The sequence below is a fragment of the Lissotriton vulgaris genome, chromosome 3_1 (assembly GCF_964263255.1).
Source record: "Lissotriton vulgaris chromosome 3_1, aLisVul1.2, whole genome shotgun sequence".
Classification (NCBI taxonomy): domain Eukaryota; kingdom Metazoa; phylum Chordata; class Amphibia; order Caudata; family Salamandridae; genus Lissotriton; species Lissotriton vulgaris.
The window spans coordinates 1,972,940,949-1,972,966,937 of record NC_141689.1 but is presented as its reverse complement, the minus strand read 5'-3'; the positions used below and the strand labels follow the sequence as shown (position 1 = coordinate 1,972,966,937).

General features: G+C 43.2%; 1 protein-coding gene across 2 annotated transcripts in view; it reads right to left on the bottom strand.

Moving 5' to 3' along the window:
* Positions 1-25,989, bottom strand: part of WDR17 (WD repeat domain 17) — a 790,164-nt gene that overhangs the window by 373,932 nt on the left and 390,243 nt on the right. For both annotated transcript variants that reach the window (XM_086962451.1, XM_086962452.1), the window contains exons 15-16: positions 11,590-11,720; positions 7,032-7,157 (exon numbers count right to left, since the gene is read on the bottom strand). In XM_086962451.1, the coding sequence (XP_086818577.1) occupies positions 7,032-7,157; positions 11,590-11,720 (257 nt within the window). The remainder of the gene's footprint in view (positions 1-7,031; positions 7,158-11,589; positions 11,721-25,989) is intronic.

Here is a 25,989-nt window from a genome sequence, read left to right as displayed (position 1 = left end):
TCTTTTCCCAGGCATGCTTTGGGAGATAAGACATGTTTAGTGGATGTGGGGTTGTCTTAGAAAGTTGCACAAGTGACAGACCTTTAACTCTTTATTAACTCTTTCATTAAGATGAGGAAACCTCACTCTGTCCCATAGAGCTCGTTTTGTAGCAAATAACCGCACAGTATCCCTCATGGGCCAGTTCAATAACTTCTTGTCTTCTTCTTGCCCTTTTTTTAATTTCTAGTCTTCAAGGTTATCATGGAGTGGTCGAGGATGCATTCAACACAATTGGTCTAATGATCTCTAAGTATTAGCAAATCTCTATCAGTACTCGTGGCAGCAATGATTTGTACTACTGATATGGCAGCAGAGGTACTGGTTTTCACAATTAAATTAACATAGGCATCATCCACTTTAGAGGTAGTGCCATGACACTCTAGTGACATCGTGAGAAGTAGTCAGCAAGATTTTGATCTTTTCCTGGGTGATAAACAATCGTAGAATCAAACTCTAGCAAATGTAATGACCAGCTCTCAATGCAAGGGGGCATCTTGGCTTTAGGATTGCTGAAAATGGTCAGCAATGCTTGGTGGTCAGTGACAACTGTGAAATGTTTTCCATATAGCCCAAAATACAGACAGGCTTTCTCTTTCTGGCTGTGAATAAGCACGTTCTGTCTTTGACAAATGATCCAGCATTCAGGAAAACCCTGCTCCATCACAAATTTCGGCTATCATAAGCCACAATGTGTATTGGGGCATGAAAATGCCCTGTGTGCTAGGCAAGGATGGTGCCTAACCCCACTGGTGTCACATTAACAACAACCTCCAACTGCAATTTCGAATCAAAGTATGTAATTTCAGTTGCCTTCTCAATTGAATGCTTGATTTTCTTGAAGCTTTTTTCAAATTAAGTGGACAATTTGAATGATATATTTCATTTAGTTAGGTCTCTCAATGGGGTGCTTACAGTGGCAAAGTAACATATATATCTTGAACAATAACTGATCATACCAAGGAAGAATCTTAGCATAGTTACAACTTGTGGGGAAAAATTGGATGACAACGTTTGTACTTTGTTCGGATCTGGAGTCATTCACCCATCAGTAAATACATGGCCAAAGATCTTGAATTTGGTTTGTTGAAACTCACACTTTGTTGCGTTTAAAGTGAGACCTGCATTAGCAAGTATATGACACAATTGTGTCAGAGCGTTATCATTTTCTTTTTGTGTGGCCCTAAAAATGAGTATGTGATCACTGTAATTGAAAGCATTTGTGATTGGCTGTATTATGTAACAAATTACATCCTGAAAATGTTTGTCTGCTGACGACACACTAAAACGTACCCTTTTATGTCAAAACAAAACAACATGAGTCAAAAAGGTAGTATTGTACCTGCAATTCTATTCTAGTTCCAGCTGGTGATACCCTTCTTTCAAATCAAGGCAGGGAAATACTTTAGCTCCATTCAGCTGCGTAATCATGTTGGCAATGTGCAGACCTAGTTGCCTTTCTCTTTCAATCGCCTTGTTTGCTTGGCGCATATCAGTGCAGATGTACGCAGCTCCTCCACTATCTTTTTTCGGCACTACCACTATGGGGAATACACATGGCAGTGGACCAGTGGATCGCTCAATGATGTCATGCTTTAATAACGGATCAAGTTCTTTCTCAACAGCCTCTTGTAAATGGAATGCCATTCGACAATACCACTGAGCAACAGGACGAATGTCCTCATTTAGTGAACTTGCATGTTCATGGTCTTAAGCCTTCCTAATCCATGAAACAAAGACGGAAACTGATTCAGTATCTCATGATAGGCATTGACATTGTAGTTTACAGAAATCGGCTCCATGTCAGCAGCAGTATGCGCTTGATGAAGTGCCTGGTAAGACATGAATTTATTTCTGTACTTTTGTATCTTTATGCTTTGCACTGGCAATGAATGAACCTTGACTTTGCAGTTTATCGACACACCACTGTCTATGATAAAAGGTATGAAGCACCCATTCACTTTCAGCATGATATTGCCACAGTGTCCAAATGAATTTTGCACTTTCACTTATCGGCCTAGCTTTGACCGGCATTCTTCCTTTGCACAAATCTAATCCTACATGTGCATGTCATCCGGCAGTCAATCAATTAATCAATATGACTTTATTCAATCATAAAAGTGCAAAAATACATTTTTCACATATTAGATTTATGATACATCATCATCAGATTTCAATAAAAACACAGAGTAAAAAACAGATAGGAACCATGTTAAAACATTAGCCAAAACATTGATTAACACATGGGAAGTTCATTCAATGACTTGTAAAGTGCTTAGTGCAATACAGAGACAACTTAATTTGCAAACAGTGGGCCGGTTTTCCTGCCATCTACTTCTTCCAGGTAAGAGAAGATTGTATCAGAATATTGTATCAGCAAAATAGGGGAGGAAATTCCTTGGGCGTGTAAGAGTTTAAAGTGCTAAACAGTGCCGGATACCGTTAAAGTACAAGCTATCCACTAAGTAATCTTCTTTTTGATAAAGCCACACATAGGTATGATGCAACATAGAAGTTTACAAAAGGGTTAGGGAGCATTTGGTGTAAAAACAAGGCTGGGCGACATTGTGAAAACTTATATGTTAACACCATGCGCGCTAGCGGAATTCTGCTCTCATGCTGAGATTTTTAAAAACGCACTTTACATGACGAGCTGGGCTCGTCATCAGCGTGCGAGGAGGCTACGCCATGACGAGCCCAGCTCGTCTTCAGCGTGGAAGGGGTTAAGAACAATGGGCAAATATACTTTTTTCGTGCACATGAATAAGATTTATAGAAAAATATAAAGTGAAGGTTAGATTGAATAGATATGCCATCACAGGGGCAAACTGAAAGTTCGTTAATTGAGTATTTCCCTTATGAAAAGGCCAGCATGCATGGAATAAGATTTAATCTAAATAAATCTCAGGAGTACAAATCGATGTCAAGCATTTGTCACGGATGTTAGATATGAATTTGCTTCAGCATGTCAGATATAAACTTGCACCTCATCTGGCAGTCAACATTAACATAACACACCCATCTTCCACACTGCCACTCCTCAATGAACGTGAAAAACTTTTAGACGAAGAATTTGACAACAATCGGCGTTGTTCAATTTCTACTTGGCCTTGTGGGCGTACGTAGAATGTCGCACATGGAACTTTCCGGCATCCATTTTGTTTTCTTGAGGTGACGCATTTGATATTTCCTCCATTTTGTTTTCCTGACGTGACGCACATGATCTTTCCCTCCCTTTGCAGACTGTTACAAAATGGTTCTTTTTCCTGCAGCCTTTGCATACCTGTCCAATGGCGGGACATCTACCCTCATGTGGTAAGGAAATCATTAACGCAACTACTTTTTCTTAGGAGACATTAACTTATGGCTTTCTGCCTTGTCTTTCAACTTACTTTTCACACTCAGAGCTGACTCATTCTGTGACATTCCAGTCTCCATGTTAGATGCCTGTCTGTCAGCTTCTCCTCCGCTCTGGCAGCCATGAGTACTTGCTCTAAGCTGAGCATATCTTTCAGTGTTTGTCATCTGAAGAAATCGGACAGGCAACCATCTATGACTCTGAGATACATAGCCTCTTCATCATGAAAACTCACTGAACTTGCAATGCTTTATGAGCAAAATCAAGTCTTTCTAAAAACATATCCATTGTTTCGCCAGTGTCTCTGGGTTTCGTGACTGAAAATGTTACTATCATAGTCGATATTGGCATTGGAATAAACTTGGTGTTTAACACTTCTTTGATATGAAGGTATGTCACTTTATCACCTGATGGTATTTTCTTTATCACTTCTTTAACCCCTAATTCTTTAGGTATTTACAGGTAGATTCATCAAAGTCCCCTTTTGCGAGTCTGTATTAGCGATTATTAAGGAATCGCTATTACAGACTCGCAAAACGGGATGCATGTAGAAATCGCAATATTTTTTGCGATTTCTACTGCTTCCTTATTTGCGATTCGCAAATTGCTAATCGCAAATAAGGATGTGAATTCCCATTCATTCCTATGGGCCTAAAGGCCCATAGGAATGAATGGGGAGTCAATCCTTATTTGGGATTAGCGAATCGCAAATAAGGATGCGATTTCAAGGGTGCCGGGTGTCCAAAGGACACCCTGTAGCACCCCTGATAGGCAAATGTACACAGGTGTTGCGCACACACATGTCCAAAGGACATGTGTGTGTGTAACATACAACTTAGAAAAATGCACTAAAATGCATTTTTCTTACTTTTCCTATTTACCACAAAGTTACACTTTGCGGTAAATAGCGGCCCCATATTGCGAATTCGCAATTTTTGAAAGGTTCATAAATAGCATTTAAGGAATCTCTAATTGAGTTTCCTTAAATGAGATTCTTCTCAATTTAGCGAATTCTGTAATTGCAATTTTTGCATTTGGGATGATGAATCCCAAATGCAAAAATAGCGCTCGCAAAGGGCCGGATTCTTAGAATCTGGCCCTTTGCAAGCCGATTTTACTTTGATGAATCTGGCCGTTAATTATCTTTTTGCCATTTGCTACTTCCAGTGCATCAATGAAATAATCAAAAGTTTTGATGAAGGCAGTCCATATATCGCCAATAATTTGCCTTTTGGCTGTATCGAAAGAAGGTAGTGGCTTTAAGAAAACAGCTGTTATGTGGTTCAGTTAGACCTGGGAAGTAACGTTGCCAATTTAACAAGTACACGTTCCTTAAGTTGCGTTCTCTTCACACAATGACTTTTGACACACAATTGCTTGTGTAATAGTGCAGAATTAGTTTCTCTGACACCACATTGCTTACAAAACCACTTTGTAAGTACACTATCATGACACCTTGAACATTTAGTGCAAGGCCTTGACACACATTGTGAAAATGTTGTTATTTCATCCATAAAGGCGCCATTGCTATCAAAGAGATAATAAACAATGTCACCTCAGCTGGATTGTTGACATAGAAGCATGAACACTGCTGTTATAAATACACATGTATTTCCATGCTCAGATCGGAGGAGGACTCAGCTGTCACTTGCAAGGTCGTCGCTGTGTCGGAGTTTCAGTTCTGCTGGTTCCTATTTACCCCTCTGCAAGGAGGGATGTCAAAAATGGGACCAAGACTGGGGCCTACATATCTTGCCTTCAGGTAATGGGTATTCAAATAATCTAATAGGGGATTCTTGGCAGAACGTACCCCCTAAGAAACTAGGTTCGGGAACACATAGTAGGAGTACACTAAACCCAGTACTTATGTGTCAGCATACATACACTGTTTTAGCACGATGGTAGAACTATTATTACTGTTCACTGCCCCTATATTGGTAATCACTTTTATCTGCTTTTGTCTATTGAATATTGCAGTGCATATACTTTATACAAGAATCACGAAGGTCTAATAAATATTGAAAGCACACCTTTGCATATTTCTGGCATATCTCTCTGACAAAGCAAAAGTGACGAAGCGAAAAGGTTCTATATCTGTTACCATGATTCCTGGGGGGATCAATGTTTTCAAGTCCTGAGGCTGAGGGAGTGCATAGAATCAGTCTGGTCCCATCCCAACATTTATGTTGTACAAAAAACGAAGAGTTCCTACTGAAAAGTGGAAACTGTGCAACACAGTGGCTTTATAACCAGTTATGGACCTTACTGACAAGAGTATGTGTGTTCACCTGTACCGCCACCATTCATACCATCTATAAAACCTTGCAATATGCTGGCTTCAGGATTGTTATGGCCAATCTGAATTAGTGTGGCTTCTTTCCGCATTGCTGTTGGAGCAGTTCAATTTCTGTAGGACTTTTGAGTTGTGCAGAACGCACTCGACACAGTCTGGGGTGTCCAGTTCAGGGATCACAGGCTCCATTTTCACAACCCTTGGCCAAAAGCTGTGGTATGATGACTCGTTTTACTTAGGTTGTGGTAAGCGTGCATGCATTCTCTTGATGTTTGATTGTCGCTGCTCACTGCACTTTCTGCACCTAATTGTCACTGCCTGTACCATTCCTTGATCTCAGAAATGTCTCTGCTTCCAGTGCTTCCTTACACTCGGCTAGCACAGCCTCTAGCTGTACCTGGGGTTGCTGCCTTTAGGATTGTATTATATGAATGATGGATCTGTGTCTCGTTGTGGCACAGTACCTCTTGTTTTGAGTTTGTAAACAAATTTCTAGCCGACAACAAACACACTTTCTTTCAGGCCTTCACTTTCTTCACAGGCCTATCACTGGCTATAGTGACACTTTGACTCCACATACACCAACTGTCGATTTTTACTTCAACTGAGGTACACATGGCATGCACAAGCAGTTTGCCAGACCATGGCACTTTCTTCGGGAAAGCACTTTCTATTCTTCGAGTTGCAGGGTTTACGTAATTCCCTATTTTTATGCCAGTTGTAGCATCCTACCCCAGCTCGAGTACTTATAAATAATAACCCCACAAATGGAGCTTTGTATTACACATCTTTATTCATCAGCATGTAACCGCAAACTGAACATTCCATCATGAATTTGATTACCCACCCCATGCACTTACAACACTGTTCTATGGAGTCCATCAGGAACCAAAATGGTGCTGGCATCTCTAACTCACAAGATACTACAACTACCACCTACAAAGGTTTTATTACAGAATAAATTGCCAACAGGGTGTAGGTTTTCTGGGACGGGTGCATCTGTGAAAGTAAGTACTAGGATTTGGAAGTGCAAAAGGAGGTAATTTGCAGTTTTAGTTAGAATATGTAAAACAAGGCCACCAGCCTGCCCGTATAAAAATAAGCATAAGGATTTAGGGCTTGATTTACGGTTTGGCGGGGAGGGTACTCTTCCAGAATGTAATGGATATCCAGGTCACCTTATTAAAGGTATATGAGGATATAATGCACTTAATGTTTGTGGCAGGGTAACCCATCCGCCAAACTCTAAACCAGGCCCTTAGTTCTGACTGAAGTGTGCCAGGTGAACATACAGAAGTCTAAAATGGTCGCACTGATGAGTTCAGTGACATTTGTACTTACAGTTTTAAATCTAACCAGGTGTTTCATGTGCATGATCCCCTTACAGTAGTTCTGTGGAAGCAAACTGTCATCTTGTCCTTGTAATACGGCAACAAGGTCCCACAAATTCTTGCTTCCTCCAGGGGGCTGAACACAATAATGAAACACATACTTGAATAAGGACATTTAACCAAAATGCATGTTTATTTATTATCACAATTCTTTTCAAAGACAATTTGTGTACAGACCTAAATGTACTGCATTGCTTTCCTTTCTTAACTTTGATAAATTTGACATGAAAAGTGCTGCTAAACATTACTAGTTAATTATATTATGTGGCTTCAGCCCACTGAAAAACACCAAATAATAATTAGCTGGAGATATAAACATAGCTGCTTCTATCATTCTCAAGCCCTCACTGCTATTTTCTGTCCATGTGGAGCTTGAGGTGTGATGAAAGGGGTGTGTGAATGGAGTGAGTAGATTGGAGGAAATGTGCAATAAAAATAACTATAGGAACCAAAAAACAATTTAATCGCTGGTTTCCTATGTTATGTTTAAAAACATAGATCCGGGCAAGCAACGGATGTAATGGTCCACTCTGGCACATTATAGATAAGGATGTGGGTCGTCATGTTTCAAGCCTTTTATTGTCTGAGCGATCATGGCATTTCTTCAGGACCAAATATCCTTATCTACTCACAAAGGGGTGGTCAGTGCAAGTGTCTAGAACCATACACAACAAAAGTAGGTATTCACCACCATCAGTGCATCATGAGCGAAGTACCCTGCTAGAGTTAAACATCACAACATAAGGCAGAAAACACACACATGCAAGTCATTGTTAACGTTTGTTTCATAATCGGTGTGGGGAGTTCGTCCCTGTGATTCACACACACAAATGTGTTGGCCTGTCAAAAATCACCTGTAGCGTATGCCTCGCTGATAAAGAGACATATGATATAGGCAATATGCTTCGAATTCCTTTGTGCCAGACTTTCACTTATTATAAAGGTATTGAGGCTCGAGTCGCACAAACCTGAATGAATGCTTCCTTGTGTGCCATTAATCCTATTGAGAAGGGTCGGAAATGAGATCGAAGTTAGCAAGATGTGACTGTGATAGTCCGAGTGTGTAGAGAGCATCCGATGGGGGGCCACGCTATAAAGAAAGGGAGCATGGAGTTACTCACGGTTGTCGGTGATCGCATCTAGCGGCCAACCTACCCTGTGTTCTGCAGTTGCCGGAGTGTTGTCCCTGTGGCGTGCATGTATTTTAATGGACCCACGTGGGGGATCCAGAATCTCCATCTACTATTGCGGGTGAGCATGGAGAAATCAAAACTCCTGTGTGTTCCGTTTTACCTGACATCCCATGAATATACATGTTGGGTATTGCGCCACCTGGGTAAGAGTTTCATCATTGACCTCTGAAGGTTGGGTCGTGCACCAGGGGTGAAGCGGATATCTTGTTTAATAGTAGAGGAGTCACGCCCAGTGTTAAAAGTCCTTTTGGGCACACAAGGGTGCCACGACCCAAGGGGCGAGGTTGGTATCTTAACCCCTAAACACCTAGGTTATTTAACAGGTGATCAGCCATGTAAAGGTGCGAATGGTGAATGGTGAATTTGGTGAAGGAGTAAAGTATGTGTCTGGTGTTAGATGCAGGGGACGTTCTGCTCCAGTATATGGATTAAGACGGGGCCCATGTCAAGGTGACTCAGGGAGATGGAGTACTAGACATGATTCCCAGGTTATGGGAGGTGTGCAGTTGTTAGTGGTGTTGAATGTGCACTGAAAGTCACAGTCCCGTCTCATGTCTCGATGTAAACAGCCCTCTAGTAGAAGATATCTCACAAATAAAAAGTAGAAAACAGGGATATTTCTCTCCCAATAGATCTAATAGTTTGTTTGGGTTTTGCAGTTTTGTCCTATTGCTGGAGGGGAAGAGGTCAACTTTAGTTCGTCCTAAGACAACAGATAAACCTTTTTATTTCTTCATGAAAAACAAGAACATGAATCCCAAGAACCACAGGTGGATGTAATCATAAATACTAAACTCCCAAACACCCTGCCACATTCCCACCTGGCCACTCATCTACATAACTGGAAAGTTGATTGTTCATAACTTTTCCAGGACCAAAGAAAATCCAAACAAAGGGATCAAATAAGGGTCTGTCAGCCCAGGCCTCGCAGAGTTTGCAGGAACATCCTGCCCCTGTACTCCTTGTTTAAATAGGAATGGACAGGATTCCATAGTTTAGAGAAGAGTTGAGGTTTATCTTGTAGGTCATACTCTATTTTCTCACGCCCTAGTAAGTGCAAACATTTTTGCAACCAAAACTCATACACTGACTTATTAGTCTCCACAGAGGGAGAGAGTAGTGTGCTTTGCCTTCAGAAGAAGGCGGGAGATCTTCTTAGCAGCAGCAGAGTAGGTATATTCCCTTTGAAAGTCTGCGTGCAAGGCCAGTTAACGAAGCTTATCTAAGTCTTGACCTTGGATTTGTGAGAAGGTGGAGAAAATCTTATCCCAAAAGTCTCAGAGCTGAGGGCAGGACCACAGGGTATGCAATAGGCAGCCTTTCCCCCCACAGTAGTTTGGAGTCAGGCAGGGGTAAGGTGCCTGTGGAATAGTATTTTGTAGAGGATCTCTCTGCCCCATGCATGGTGGGCAAAGTTGTTGGCACAAAGCAATATCTTGTGCAATTGTTGTAGATTTTAGAAAGTAGGTTTTGGGTGATGTTAGACATTGGAGGAATTTTTCAAACAATGCAAGTGCCATTGTGGTGCTTGCTTTGATACGGCTCTGCATGGCCTAATGTCGGCTCTGGAGGTAGTGAATGCTCTAGGTCCTAGGGATTCCATATTTGTGTTTGATCCAATGACTTCAGACTATCCTCTGTGTAAAAGTAGCAGAAGGGGAAAGCAACCCTTCGACCTTCAAATCTGGGAGTCACGGTTCGTAAACAGTGCTGTCTATTATGGGCGTGAGAGGGGAGGGAAAAGAAGTAAGGAAAGAATTAAGACTCCCTTGTTCATGCAACAGAATCCCAGCTGACAAGTGTCACTCTAGTAACTGGGAAAATATATAAGAGCTGGCCCCTTATGCTTTTAGTGACCCATGGTACTTCCTCCAATGATCCGGCCATCTGGTTTTGGTCAACACAGCACCATTGTTTCGCTGTCTCTCCTCTCAGCCACTCAATCATGTATCCTACCCAAGGAGCTTGATAGTAGTGTAAACGATGTAGGACACCCTAACATTCCTTGGGGTGCTTCATGAAGGTCTTTGCAGCAACTCTTGACTGTCATCTCTCCCAAACATTATTTAGGCAAACTGTCTGCAGGCATGAAATCACCATGCTCTTTTTACTGTAAAACATGCTCAGTAGCGTGGTCTCAGTATCAGTGGTGAGAAGGATGCTTAAAGGATCACAGCATCTCTTGAGAGAGGGATTCCTGCAAAGGTCAGGCAAGTTCTGGTACCCTTTCCCGAATGTACCAAGGTGAGAATCTTCCTAAATGATGTCAGATTCACCGATTCACAAAGGCTTCTGTATTCTGGATCTGGTAGTGCCACTTTCACGTCAGAAAAATGGCCCAAGTCAAAAATACCTTTGCAACTTAAGAAACACTGTCACCTACCCCTGAGGACATAGCAAAAATTGTATCTTAGTTTTGTAATTTATACCAGTCAGCTGCCACTTGGACTTTCATTCCGTCATCTTTATTGTGGCTCTTCCCACTGCTATCAAGGGTCCCTCATTTGCTTTCTTATGAATTCCCCTTACAACAGCCTCCACTTTAATGTTTGGGGGTTCATGGTTGTAGACTTCCCTTGCAGGGGTCTGACAAGTGAAAGGCCTTTGTTTGTTTATTAAAGGCCCGTCTCTGCATAACTTCCTAGTGTTATTGGTGCTAGTAAATTCATATGTCTTCAAGGAGATTAACTGTTGTTCTTTTGTCCCTGACGAATAACCCATTGCTTCCCTGATGTTTTTGGTCTAATAGCTGCCTTCACTAAGGTGACAAGGTTTAGTGAATGTTGAGGATTTGCATCAAGCCTCCTACAAAAAAACAGACACCTTTTATAATACTTTGAAAAGGTCAAGTCAACTAGAAATACCATAAACTTTTTTGTTAATTATGAGGACATACACACATCTAAACATCAAACTGTGCTACTAGAAAGCAAACAGACTATTTCTGGGTAAACCCAGATATAATTCTACAATTGGTAAGACGGCTACTACTTCTCTCTTGGGGAATTGATCACTGAAATTTGAGAGAAAGAAACTTGGAGATACATTTGCTGTACACTACAGCCTGGAAACCAACCACAGGACAGAAACAAAAGTTGGTTAGGTATTACTGTGTTACATGTTTGAGCAATTCACATCTTTGTTTCTGATTCCCTGTATTCCTCTGACTTGCTATCATCCTTGCAGGAGCATAAACCCGAGATTACATTCTATGTTAAATGACAAAGTCTTCACAATGGTGAAGGAGTTTTATTTGCTTGCAATCCTAGAGCTCTATCATAAAAGGGTGAGTCATGCTCCTACTATGCTGCTTACCGAAAGGCACTCTGAAAACCACCTTAGTTTCTTTCCTCTGTGGTTGCAGGTCAGTTTATCGACTTCCTGTTTAACATCCCGTGATACTTTGCCACAAAGGAGCGGTGGAGCGCCAGGTTCCATAGCCCGATCTATAAAAGAAAGATACGTATTAGAAGTAAAGCATCAAGCACTCCACAAGTAACCTTCTCATCTCAAGAGACAAGCTACTGGCCAAAATGATCCTCTCATTCAATTCCATGCAGTCTGTAACAGCTCTCTATCAGAAAAGGAATAACCAAGATAATATGTTACATGTTTATTAGTCTGAACATTTATGGATCTGCACAAAGCCATTTACAACTGACTTTTTCTCAATTCACGGCAAAAACACCTGCAACAAGTCAAGCTGTTTTGTTCCCTAAATCTAACTTTTTATCAACAGAATAACTGAGATTTTCCTGGCTCAGTGAAAGATAAATTGGTATTTGAAATGTGTGTGAGGACACTGAATAACTTTGGTGCTTTAACATGTCGATTTTTTTTTTACTGTCATTTTTCTTACTATGTGGCCAGTCTAACATGTGTACACTTTTCTAAGGGAGACATCGACATGGCACTGCCATCTTCTTCACTTTCATTTGATACTGATCTAGAAGAACCGCTTGATGAGGATTTAGGTGACAATTGACTTCATTCAGTGTCAATTTGTCTAAACTGATGTCTCCACTCAGCCTTGTGGATGCGAGTTACAAACCATCACAAAACGGTTATCCTTCCCACATCCTTTACATATTTGTCCAGTGTCTACATCTAAAACACAACTTCTTTTTACGTGTAGACTTTTATGAGTGTGTTGAGTTTCTCCACAAATTAATCAATGGCTTCACCAACTTTCTGTTGTTCTTGACTGAAAATGTATCTTTTGTAGTCTACATCGGGCATTTGATTGAACTTGCGATTCAAAGTTTCTGTAATCTGACTGTATGTGATATCTTCGTCAGTTCGTCGCATCTTCCTTATGACTTCTTTTACACCACACCAGCAAGACTTTTTAGATCTTCAAGTGTATCAATGAAATCTTCAAATGTCTCTATTCAAACGATCCATCTATCACCAATATTTTGCTTTTTGGCGGTATCAGATCGTGGTGGTGGTTTCAGGAACACAGCAGCGTTGTAGACCAGTGCTGAACTTAATGACCCCATTGGTGGGTCACTGTGACCTGATTTTGACAACTCATTGCTGAGGCCTTGCTACTTGATGGCCTTTAAACCATTTTTAATTATATTTGGAAATCTGAATTTCGTTGCTGCCATCTGAAGAATGTCACTGTCTAAGAGTCGGCCTCAAATCTTTATTCTTAGCAGACCTGTGAAGTTGTTCTAAGCCCCACTCAGCAGTTTTGCTGGCTGGCCATTTTGGGGAAGGATGGCTTGGCATGCACAACCTTGAGCACATCTCCTTGAGCCATTTTACAAAGAGCAGAAGCTTGCTCTAATGGGTTTGGTAAGTCAATTCTTTCTTCTTCTCTAAATGTCAATTTACACTTTTTGACACCTAGTTGGTCTCTGACTCGCAGCCGATCTGTTTGCAGCATCATTTTGAAATATCCAATTATCAATGACTGATCTTCAAAAACCTGGTTGTATCCGCCTTTAGCGTTGACACTTCGTATAGCGTATGACTTTACCTTTCGTGGTAGTGCAGTACCTTTATATATGGCCTGACCAGCAGGTTCTCCGGCAATGACGTGTAGATTCTCTCCAAAGCTTTTGTTATCTTCAACTCCTTCACAGTGGCTAGAGCTGTGCTTTGACTCCATATGCATTAAGCGTCAATTCCATTCTTCGATGGCCGCACATGTGACACACACAAGCAATTTGCTTGGACCACGGCAAACTCTCTGGGAGAGCACTGTTGATCTTCAGGTTACTTATCTTCTATCTAATCACCATTTGTAGAGTCTTTTCCCAGCATGGGTAACCACCAATGACTATGCCACACACTGAGATTTGCATTACACATCTTTATTTTTCAGCAAGTAACTGCGAACCGGACATTCTATATCAGCCTTCAATGCATTCAGCTCTATCACCTACATCACAGATCTACGGAGTCCACCAAGAGCCACAATGGTTCTGTCATTGGTAAATTGCGAGAAACTACAAGGCGTATAGCTAGAAGCTAGAGAAATGTAATGTACTGCCCCTGGGGATGGGAGGCCACAACGTCATATTGTGAGATCAAGCTGAGCCTACAGTTGGTGAGAGAGGAAACTAAGGAAATGCTGACTTATGGAATCGAGTCTGAGAAAGGCCTGCACTGCAACAGGTTGATGTTGTTGTACCACTACAGAGAGCGATGAGTGCTGGCCTTTACCAACCCTAGATTTTCCCAAAGACCACCTGCTTGCAACCATTGCGGCAATAGGCATTCCTGCAATGATTGCATATGGAGCCGAGGTTAGGGTACTATGGCAGAAGGCCATCATCTCGAGGATGAGCATGACATTTCTAACTGTGACTTGATAATTGGAAAAAGAGGTATGAATTGCTGGAATGCCAACACCCTCTGCTGGTTGGAGTAGGTTTTTTCTGAAATTGAATTGAGTATGGACTCCAGGAAGAGCTGGATCTGCAGGTGTTGTTTTTGAGACTCTGTGGCATTTAAATTGAATTTCAGATCATAAAGCAGGCATATCGCAGCTAGGATTTGTTGCATGCGTGAGCTCTTGCTTAGCCAATAGTTAAAGACTGGCTCATCAAGGGGACGGTCCTCCCCTTAGATGAGCGGCTACCACTGGAAGGCACTTTGTGAAGTCCCTTGAGGAAGTAGTAACCTGAAAGGAAAGTACTTTTAATTGATGATGACCACTTACCACAAAGTAGAGGTAGCGTCGGTGGGCAGGATGGATGGGGATGTGTAAGGAGGCAGTCTTCAGGTCTAGCGCCATCAAGTAGTCGCCAGTTCAGATCAGAGGAATGACATACTCCATGGTTGCCTTGTAAAACTGTTGCAACAGGATAATTGAGAGGTCTGAGGTCCAATATTGGTCTTAGACATTTGTTCTTTTTGGGGATGAACAAGTATAGGGAGTAGAACTACTTGCCCCAGTGGAGATGGGTACCTTTTCTATGACTCCTTTGTGGAGGAGAGCCTGAACTCTTCCTCTAGGATGATGAAATGTTCTCTGCTGAGGGTATGTGTTTTGGGTGCCATGATAGAAGGACCTTGAGAAGCTCTAGGCAGCAGCTGTGGCAAACCACCATTACCCGCTGATCTGATAGAATTTCATTTAAACCAGAGGAAAATCCTGTAAGCTCCCTCAACAGGATATGGGGTATAGTGGGGGTGGTAGAAAAGTCAGTACTTAGAGGTGTACACTCCTTTGCTGGAGACTCCCCTCCCTTTGTTGCTATTGCAACTGTAGGCACCCTTGTGTATACCTGTCCACCAGGATGTGGAAAGGCTGGTGCCACCTCTGCTATGAATGAGTGTGGTCAGGTGAGGTACCCTGGCACCTCCTTGAGGTTACTGCCTCTAAATGGAGCCTTTGGAGGCCAGAGTTTGAAAGGCAAACACATCAATTTTGCGACATCAAAGTCCTTCTTAATCTTCTTCAACATATCATCAACCTGAGGCCTAAGTAGTTGTTCCCTGTCAAAGGGCATGATGAGATACTGTTGAACCCACAGCTTAAACAATGAGATACAGAGCCAGGCATTACTGTGTCCACGGTATCAAAGTAGCAAAGGATGGTGGCATTAGAGATGCTCTTACCCTTGGATCCTATCTTCTTACCGCTTTTCCTGAACTCCTCAGATAGATGCTTCATCAGCTGCTGCATTTCCTCCCACAGGGCTCTCTTATAGTAGAAGGAGAGCCCCACAGGGTTTTTTATGGGCCAGTGGATATAGTCACCCTGTTGCTGGCTGTGTACAGCTTCTTGTCAGGCACAGGGGCATCACCTGTGGCTTGACCAGAATCAAGCTTGTGGGCAGTGTGCATTACCAGAGAGTTGGTTGGACAGGGTCCTTATTGAAGACATGGTCAATGCTAGAGAGTTTGTCCTTTATTTTTAACCCAGGTGTTACTACCTGGCCATCACAGGATCCCTGAATGTCTCCAGGGCAAACTTGAATATGCCCTTCAACATCAGCAGATGTTGGTTCAGGACTGTCTGCTGCATAATGTAGAGTTGTGTCCATTGCTCTGTGCACAGGAACTGCATACCTGTGATCCTGTATTTTTTATTTTAGGCCATTTCACATACTAAACCCATGTGCCTGTATTGACCTAGGCACGTTTGTTTGACATTGATAGGTTTTGGAACAGGCCCTGAACCAGGAGGGGCACAACAAGCACTCCAACATAGTGACAGGGGACTAGCATCCCTGTCAAGGGTTTCAAGCGTGGAGTGCAGTGGTGGCAGCATACCATGGTTGGTGAATTATATTGACTGGCTTTTTACCTGTGTTGCTACGAATGTGCGCTTACGGCCCATTCATATATAGTTCCACTGATCACAGTGAACCTAGTATTCTGAACATGACATCTCGTGGGCTGTAAGGGCAAGACCAGAGTACATGATGGAGGAGAGGTTGCTTTCTCCAGACAGCATATATGTATTGCTCGCATCTTCTAGATGGAGGGGAAACACCAGATGGTATGGTAAAGAAAGATTAGACAGATTTCCTTGGAAGTACCAGGGCACTTCCTGATTCAGTGGGTTTGAAATGACCCATGCAGCAGCTGCCTTTAGGTATATGGCGTGGAATACAGGGTGAGGTCCATAGTATCTGTTGTTAGGAAAACGAGCCTGTTAAAGGGGACAGTTTCTGTCTCTTTTCCTGATCTCTGAAAGGAGGGAACGAAAATAGCTGGGTGGAGCTTGCTCTCACCTCTTTGAACTACTGTGATGATTACTGCACCAGGACCGAGCATGGAAGGTGTCCTGGCGAGGACACATGAAAGGGGAACAGACCCAAGCTGGTTCCAAGGAAGCACACCTGCTATCTGTGAAATTGGAATAAAGATGGAAGCTCAAAATCCATTGTTCTTAGTTGTGTTCTCTTCTACAGGGCAGGGTGTACTCCACTGAGTTTTCAGGGTCTACTATGCATCCAAGGGTTAATGTTGCAGCTCTCCAGATGTGAGGGGGGATACACATGCAGTCAATTCTGGAGAACAAACACCTCACCTTCTGTAATAACTTATATGATAGAGACTCTATTTAGCCTCACATTCCTTGTCTCTGAATATCGCAAGGCATCAGACTGGACCCGGAAGGTTCTTAACAGGACCCCTGCACATATGTAGGTGGTATTGGTCACCTCTGTGCCGTCTTCGCTGGAAGTGATGTGGCAGTACCTATATAGTTGGAATATGACACTTTACCCCACACGCATTTACAACTCATGCCATTACCCCACATTTTTTTACATTGCCGGGCTTGACAACGCATACCATTACAACGCATTGTCAATTACAACGCAATTTACTATTCTAACTCCACCGGGGCATTGTAATGAGGAATGTGTTGTAATGCTTTACGGTGTAAAGCCCTTTGTTGTATAATAATTTGCGGAGTAAAAAATGCGGAGTAATGACATGAGTTTCTAAGACAGTCGTTGTAAAGGATGTTTACCATATAGGTGCCATCCTGGCGCACTGACGTCAGTTACTTTCGTGACTTTCCTCACCTTGAGAGCAGAGCCACTGATGCGGAAAAAACTAAGGCCCTGAAACGGGTGTCCCTGTTACTCCATTTGGCTTGCAGAGTGGGGAGAGTAGATAGAGTCTCTACCAGATAAGGTGTTACCAAACATTTCTTTGAATTTTATATAGCGCCTGGTTACCCTTGGGCATCCCCGCGCTCACCAGAGAGATACACTACCACAATAATGCAGGAATTAAACAGAAAATAAGAAAGTTTTTAAAAGTTTGCGGAACCGAAAAAGACTCGCTTCCGAGCGTAAGTGCAGAGGGAGAGAATTCTACAGGGTGGCCACATTTATGGAAAACCTTCTGCCACCGGTTCTTGCCTTCCTCACCCTCCCGATCTGCAGCAGGTGTTGATGATCAGAACGGAGAGAGCGGGAGCCCTTGTAAGGCTGAACCATGTCCCCAAGAATGGGTGGGCCTACCCCCTGCAGAACTTTGTGGGCGATACACAGCGACTTGAATTTCACCCTGTCCCTGACAGGGAGCCAATGCAGCGCCTTCAGCGCAGGGCGAGCGGACTGACGCCTGGAAAGACCCGTCAGGAGCCTAGCGGCCGCGTTCTGCACTTGCTGCAGTTTGTTCAGGGTAGATTCTGGAGCACCCAAGAACAACGCGTTGCTGAAGTCCAATCGCGAGATGATGAGCCCCTGAACGAGTAACCTCCTAGAAGCCACTGGGAGGAGAGGTAAAATCTTCCGAGCTGATCGGAGCAGGCCAAAACACACGCCTGCTGTCTTTTTAGCATGTGTTTTAAAAGAAAGGTCCTGCTCAAGCCAGACCCCCAGGCTCTTAATCTCCTGCTTGGGGGTAAGGTGCCGGTCCCAGGCAGTCGGGCCAGCTGCTAGGAGATAGAGATGGAGAAGAATTCCCCAGCAGCATCAGTTCCGTTTTGGAGCCGTTAAGCTTGAGGGCTGAGCTGCACATCCACGTGTAGATCTTATCCAGACACGAGTGCAGCCGGTCGGGTTGGTAAGCCGACTGGGAAAGGCCTACCACCAGCTGAGTATCATCAGCGTAGCTGATGATCTTGATACCCAGCGGCAGTACCACACTCTCCAGGGGGGCCATATAGACGTTAAATAAGGTAGGGCTCAACGAAGAGCCCTGTGGCACACCACACTGGAGAGGGACTGAAGATGATTTCTCATGGCCTTCCCACACCTCAAATGTACGACCTTCCAAAAAGGAAGCGAACCACTTGAGGGCCAAACCGGTGACCCCCACCCCCGACAGCCGTTGGAGAAGCACCTGATGGTCTACGGTGTCGAAAGCAGCACTAAGGTCCAGGAGGATCACTGCCACCGATCCCCCTGAATCCAAAATGCTCCTAGCATTCTCCACGACTGCCAGCAGGGCAGTGTCAGTCCCCTGACCGGGGCGAAAACCCATTTGGGAATCGCCCAGGAGGGAGTTGGCCTCCAAAAAGCCCGAGAGGCGACTGTTCACCAGCTTCTCCGCCACCTTACTAAGGCCGGGAAGCAGGGAAATAGGCCTGAAGTTGGCAAGGTCGGCAGGGTCCAAGTTAGGCTTCTTCAAAAGAGCCTTAACAACCGCACCTTTCCAACTGGGGGGTACTACACCTTGGGTGAGAGACAGGTTTATAAGGTCCGTCACTGGGCCGCCGATGGTGGGGGCCACCTGCTTTAGATATTTCATAGGTGCCGGGTCTTTCGGAGAGTCACTCTTCATAGTCCTCAAGACTGATAGAACTTCCTCCACAGGGACAGGACCAAGGGAAACCAACTCCACTGATCGCGTCCTTGGCTGAGAGCTTAAGTTACCACCAGAGGAGGTTTCCTCACCTTGCTGGGGAAGGGATGCAAGAATATTGTCAATTTTCGTTTTAAAGAAAGAGGCCAATTCTGAGCATTTTTCACGTGGGTCCTCGTGAATGACCTGAGGTTCGGGGGTTTTCAGTAGTTCCTTGATGACCCTAAATGACTCTTTCGAAGAGTTGGCCGCAGAGCCTAATCTCTCTTCAAAGAATCCAGATTTTGCTACCTGAATGGCAGATTTGTAGGTACTCGGAGCCGCCCGATATTCTTTCCGGCTCGTTTCGCTCCAATCTTTCCTCCAGGTCCGCTCTAGCCTCTTGCAACCCTTCCTCAAGGTTCTCAGCTCAGATGTATACCAGGGCGCCGAACCCACTCTCTTCCCCCTCGTTAGTTGTTTCTTCTTGTTCATCTGATAGAGGCTTCTAGCCACAAATTCATTACCCGAGAATAGATAACAAACAATGCCTTCTTAGGGGATGAGTATGCAAAGCCAATTCTAAATCAAAAAGTCCTGTAGGACTGAACAGGTGGAGTGCCCATCAGGACAGACCTAATTACCCAGGCAGTAGTGTTCAATAAACATGTGCAAGGATGCTTACATTGCTATCTGACAGATATTTAGAGGATCGCCAGATGGTGCAGGTGATGGGTATCCAGACTCCCACTAGATGCCCGTGTTCCAAACTAGAGGAGGGGAAACTAAAGGGGTTTGAAGACTGCAGCAGCTGGGGGAGGATGTGGACTTGCCTGACCTCTGGCCTCCTATCTCATGTGGTTTATGGGAATACGTTCTGGCCACAAAGAGCTATGACGCCTGTTGGCTGGGAAGGTGGAAGGGTATGGACATGGTTGACAACCACTTCCGTGGCCACAAAAGGTACAGATAATGGCCTGAGGGTGACAAGGGGACATAGACAAGCCTAAGGACCTGGCTTTAGATCTGCTTTCCTTCAAGAGCTCCAGTGCTGAGTCCGCCTCCTCTCAAAAAAAGGCAAGAGCCATCAAATGGCATGTATGTAACCGAAGCTTGGCTATACACTAAAAAAACGAATTGTTCTCAGTAAGGCGTGGTGCTGCAGGGCGACCAATGAGGAAATTGCTCTGCCCAGCGAGTCAGTCGTGTCAAGTCCACATCGTATGGTGAACTTTGCTGCGTCTCTCTCGCTAGTGATAGCTTGGGAAAGTATGTCTTGAGCCACCTCAGAACCCATGGACAGCACTTGCATAAAGGAATCCCAGATCATACGGGACTATTGACCCACCAGACACCCAGTGTTCAATAACAGCGGTGCAAGTCTGGCTGCAGAGAATCTCAATCAAAGGTATCCAGCTGCTTAGAATCCCTATCCGGTGGAGTGGTAGGGAACCCGCTGGGGTTGATCCTGGAAGTGAAAGCTTGGGCTACCAAGCTCTGCGGGATGGTGTGCTGAGTTAGGAAACTGGGGTCCCTCATGTGTGGCAATTGTAGTGAGCAATTGTGCTATGCACAGGAGGACCTGTGCAGGGCTTGGACCAAGCCCCAAATAGGGCTTCAGTAAGGGCTTCATTGAATGGGAGTAAGGGTTCGGAGGGGGCGACTCCTGGCTGAAGCACTTCCGTCAAAATGTTCGTCTTAACCGCCACTGAGGGCAGGTTAAGGTTCAAGACCTCAGCCACCTTACAGTTCACCATACCAAAAGAGGTTCCCTTCTCCATAACCATGGTAGAAGGAGAGACCAGACCAGTGTCAGGTGAAGTGTCTAGCCACTGGCCTCTGCCAGTTCCTCATACCAGTTGTCCTACTTATCTAACGGATGCTGGTAACCATAAGGACCCTCAGACATCTCCTATTTCTCTCCCTCTCAAGGCTTTTCAATTGTTATCAGTCATACTAATGGCTCTGGATGACTCCAACAAAAGCCAAACTATGCCTCCTACCGGTCCACAGGAGTATTGCGCTACAATCTTCTGGTTCTAGTCTGACATCTGGGGATATTCTAAGCTAAGGAATCAGCAGCTAGAAGTCTTTATCAGATGGAGGAATTCCTGGACTGCCCTGGGTGCCAAGATCTCCTACCTGAGAGACAGAGAACGAAGTGCCAACTCTGCAGGAGGACAGGGTGAGGGAAGTGACCTCTGTAATTGACCCTTGCAGAGGATCGGTCAGACAGAGACTTGCTAATTAAGTTCGCTGAAGCACTAGTGTTACTGCTGGATCGGGCAGTGCAAACATTGTCATCAATCCCCGTTTTAGCCACCAGACACCTGGAGTGGTGTCTTCATGTGGTAAGCCCGACTGAAACTGGGATACGCACCTTCTGGTGGCCCATGCGGGCCACAAGTGGACTGCATGACTGCGGCCCTGCCAAGTGTGTTGTGGAGTCAGAGCCACTCCAGACAATTAAGTGGTCTGAGGTGCCCTACGGCAGCTCATAAAGAACTGAGGTCACTGCCTCAAGGCTCTGTGTGCCAAAGATAGAGCCTGGCATCTATTCCACTGAAAAATTAGCATATGCTATGATTTTGATTGTGTCTCAGCTATCCTCCTGGAGGACATGTATGTCTAACTTGAGGTTGTCACATTTTGTGCACAGGGCTTGTCGTCCAACTCCCTCAAGAGCAGTGCTCTGCCTCGGCATGAGGTCTTTTAGGAGACTTGGAGTGGGTGTTAGAGACAACCATACGTATGACTCCGGTGGAGGTCTTCATTCGAGAGACACTGGTCTTGAAGAATGGTGAAGCCTCTTCTTTGCCCTCAGGGTTGGAGCCACTGGAAGAGATGTCATTTGGGCTGGGTGTCAGCTGATGGAGCGAGATGGCTGAATGGCCAGTGTCCTCACCATTTTCGGTGCAAAGGGTGTCTTGTTCGTTGAAGATGTTGGGCATGTCGGCAGCAGATTGCTGGTGCATTCTTTGAAGAGCTAAAACTGTAGAGTTTCCTTTTTAACCAGAAGGTGACACAAGCTTCACACAAGTGTTGTCATGGTTAGGGTTAGGCAGCCCCAGAAGGGCATTTGGGCACTTGATCTATGGGCATTGGTCTCGAGATAGTGTAGTTGAAAGATTCCCTTGTGATGATGTTTTTTCCCAACTCTGGGTGTCAAACATTCACCATGTGGGACTGAAAGAACATGGAGAACATGTTGAGTCTTGGAGCCCTGTGGGTGCACATCTACAAAACACAATCTAACGTGCATTTGGTGATCATGCACATTGCTCAATAAGGGAGGAGTCAAAATGCTAACTGTGATTCGAACGCCTTTCTTTATTTTTTTATTTTTTTTATTATTCTTTTTATTGTTCATAACATAACACAGTATCACTGCTAGAAACAGCAGTACACTCATAGAGAACAAGAGACGTCAGCAGAAATACATCATGTAAATGCATAATAAGCAGGTTATACCTTACGTTATATCTGACAATCTTACGGGGGTGTCGCATCAGGCACGACCACACATCAGCAGTACAAATTACTCACTCATGGAAGAATGTTCATGGTCACTTTCAGGTGTTGGGCAAGCAAGGAATCGCTCGAGTGGACCCCAAATGTCCTTAGGTCTAGACGTTACAGGCAGTTCTTCAACAAATGTTGTGAGAGTTTCTTTACATTATGCCATATCTTTCACCCAGCAGTCTATTTTCGGTGCAACCCCACTGCCCCATGTGAATAAAATACGGTGTTTTGCTAGTAAAAGGGCAATTCTGACAAATCTGCCCAAAACCCCCCCTGATGTGCGGAACATGGTTCAGCAAGCAAACCAACGGTGTACATGGTAATTGCAGGCCCGTCATGGTGTGCAAATGACTCAACACTTCCTCCCAGTATTGATAAACAAGGTTACAGCTCCAGGCCAGATGCATAAAGTCTGCACCAGAATGTTTGCAGCTCTTGCAGCTATCAGTTTCCCTGAGGCCTATTTTATATAACTTTGCAGGGGTATGGTACGTCTGGTGTATACATTTGAAGTGAATGATCCGCAAAATGCCGTTGGGGGTAAGGGGGCGCGCCAATTGGCATATTTTCTCCCAGTCTTCTCCAGATATAGGAGGATCTAAGACGTCATTCCATTTATGTAAGCTTTTGTCCGGCCCCCTGCACGTCTCCTCCTGCACCGCTCTGTATAGTTTAGTCATTAATTTCTTTCTCGTGGGTAGAACAAGGAGCAATTGCAGGGTTTTTAGTGTCAGTGGCTCCGTGGGAAAGTCAGGGTAGTGGTCTTGTATGGCCCGCTTGAGGCAAAAACAGGTATATTGAAAGAGAGGCGAGGGGTTCTGTATATAGTCCAGGTCGCTGTCGGCTATATAGTGCCCTTCAGGATATAAATCACTCATCTGAGTGATGTCGACCTCCTTAAGAGTTTTAAAGGACCCGTATCCTGTGTGACCGACAGTGTGGCATGGTAGGCCAAGGGGAGCGCCGGCGCATATAGTGGTAGCTAGTATTTTCGCCAGTATTTTTGCATCTAGTTTAATTAGCAATAAGGGGCGATACAAGTCGACTGAGGTGGGGGGTTTGTCTTTTTTGAGAAGCATAATAATCAAAGCTTGCCGCAGGTAGGGGGGAAGGCACCCGGTGTCATGTGCCTCAGCATACATTTCTAGAAGATGGGGCGGATCACTGACATAATATAGAATGCCAAAATATCGACCTACCAAAATATCGAGATAAAAATATAGAATACCAAAATATCGACCTCCTATCTCCAAACAGGTAAGTACAAAAATATTGAATCAAAAATATCGATGTAAAAAATATAGTTAGTCAAAATATCGAATTTTTTTAAATACTTTAAATTAATTAAAAATTTATGAAATAATAAATATAATTAACTTAAGCATACTTAAAATACTTAAATAACCTTAAAATGAATAAATAATTAATGTAAGTAAAAAAAAAAAACAATTGATTTGTTAATATATATATATATATATATATATATATATATATATATATATATATATATATATAAACGTAATATTAATAAAAAAATTACAATATTTTTATCGTAGGATAGCGGAAAGGGTAACATTGACTATTACCATTCCAGTGAGTGCAACAGTAGGGAAAGCCTTGGATAGCGTAGGGGTAAAAATTACTATTCCCACTCCAGAGAGTGCACCAGTAGGGAATGCGTTGGATAGTGTAGGGGTAAAAATTACTATTCCGATTTCAGAGAGTGCAACAGTAAGGAAAGCGTTGGATAGCGTAGGGGTAAAAATTACTATTCCAACTCCAGATAGTGCAACAGTAGGGAATGCGTTGGATAGCGTAGGGGTAAAAATTACTATTCCAACTCCAGAGAGTGCAACAGTAGGGAAAGCGTTGGATAGCGTAGGGGTAAAAATTACTATTCAAACTCCAGAGAGTGCAACAGTAGGGAAAGCGCCGGATAGGGTTGGGTTAAAAATTACTATTCCTACGCCAGAGAGTGCAACAGTAGGGAAAGTGTTGGATAGCGTAGAGGTAAAAATTACTATTCTCACTCCAGAGAGTGCAACAGTAGGGAAAGCGTTGGATAGCGTAGGGGTAAAAATTACTATTCCAACTCTAGATAGTGCAACAGTAGGGAAAGCGCTGGATAGCGTAGGGGTGAAAATTACTATTCCCACTCCAGAGAGTGCAACAGTAGGGAAAGCGTTGGATAGCGTAGGGGTAAAAATTAGTATTCCCACCCCACAGAGTGCAACAGTAGGGAAAGCGTTGGATAGCGTAGGGGTAAAAATTACTATTCTCACTCCGGAGAGTGCAACAGTAGGGAAAGCGTTGAATAGCGTAGGGGTAAAAATTACTATTCCCACTCCTGAGATTGCAACAGTGGGGAAAGCGTTGGATAGCGTAGAGGTAAACATTACGATTCCCACTCCAGAGAGTGCAACAGTAGGGAAAGCGTTGGATAGAGTAGGGGTAAAAATTACTATTCCAACTCCAGAGAGTGCAACAGTAGGGAAAGCATTGGATAGCGTACGGGTAAAAATTACTATTCCATTTCCAGAGAGTACACAGTAGGGAAAGCGCTGGATAGCGTAGGGGTAAAAATGACTATTCCCACTCCAGAGAGTGCAACAGTAGGGAAAGCGTTGGATAGCGTAGAGGTAAAATTACTATTGCTACTCCACATAGTGCAACAGTAGAGAAAGCGTTGGATAGCGTAGGGGTAAAAATTACTCTTCCAACTCCAGAGAGTGCAACAGTAGGGAAAGCGGTGGATAGCATAGGGGTATAAATTACTATTCCCCCTCCAGAGAGTGCAACAGTAGGGAAAGTGTTGGATAGCGTAGGGGTAAAAATTACTATTACCACTCCAGTGAGTGCAACAGTAGGCAAAGCATTGGATAGCAGGAGGGTAAAAATTACTATTCCCACTCCGGTGAGTGCAACAGTAGGGAAAGTAAATACTTCATATATAAATAAAAATAAAATAAATAATAATACCATTTACAAATTAATTAATTAAAATACTTAACACTTCTATATAATATATTAATTAATCAATTAAAAATACAAATGAAAATTAATTAATAAAAATATTTCCCTACTAATACAAATTATTTACCAATTAACAATAACTTAATTAACAATAAGAAAATAATTAAAAATTAGATTAAAAATAATTAAAATAGAATTACTTACAATTAAATTACTCCCCACCCTATTCCCCTAGAAGCTCACAACCCACTACAGAAACTAAATTAATAGAATTAACATATTTATCAATTAATCTATTAATTTAAATTAATTACCAATTATATTTTTATTAATTACCAATAAATAATTAATTAACAATTAATTCAAAATAAATACCAATAAAAAATGTAACATGTTTAAATAATGATAATTAAATGACATCCCACCCTATTCCCCTATAAACCCACAACCCACTACAGAAAATAAATTACTAAAATTAACATAATTATCAATTAATCAATTAATTAAAAA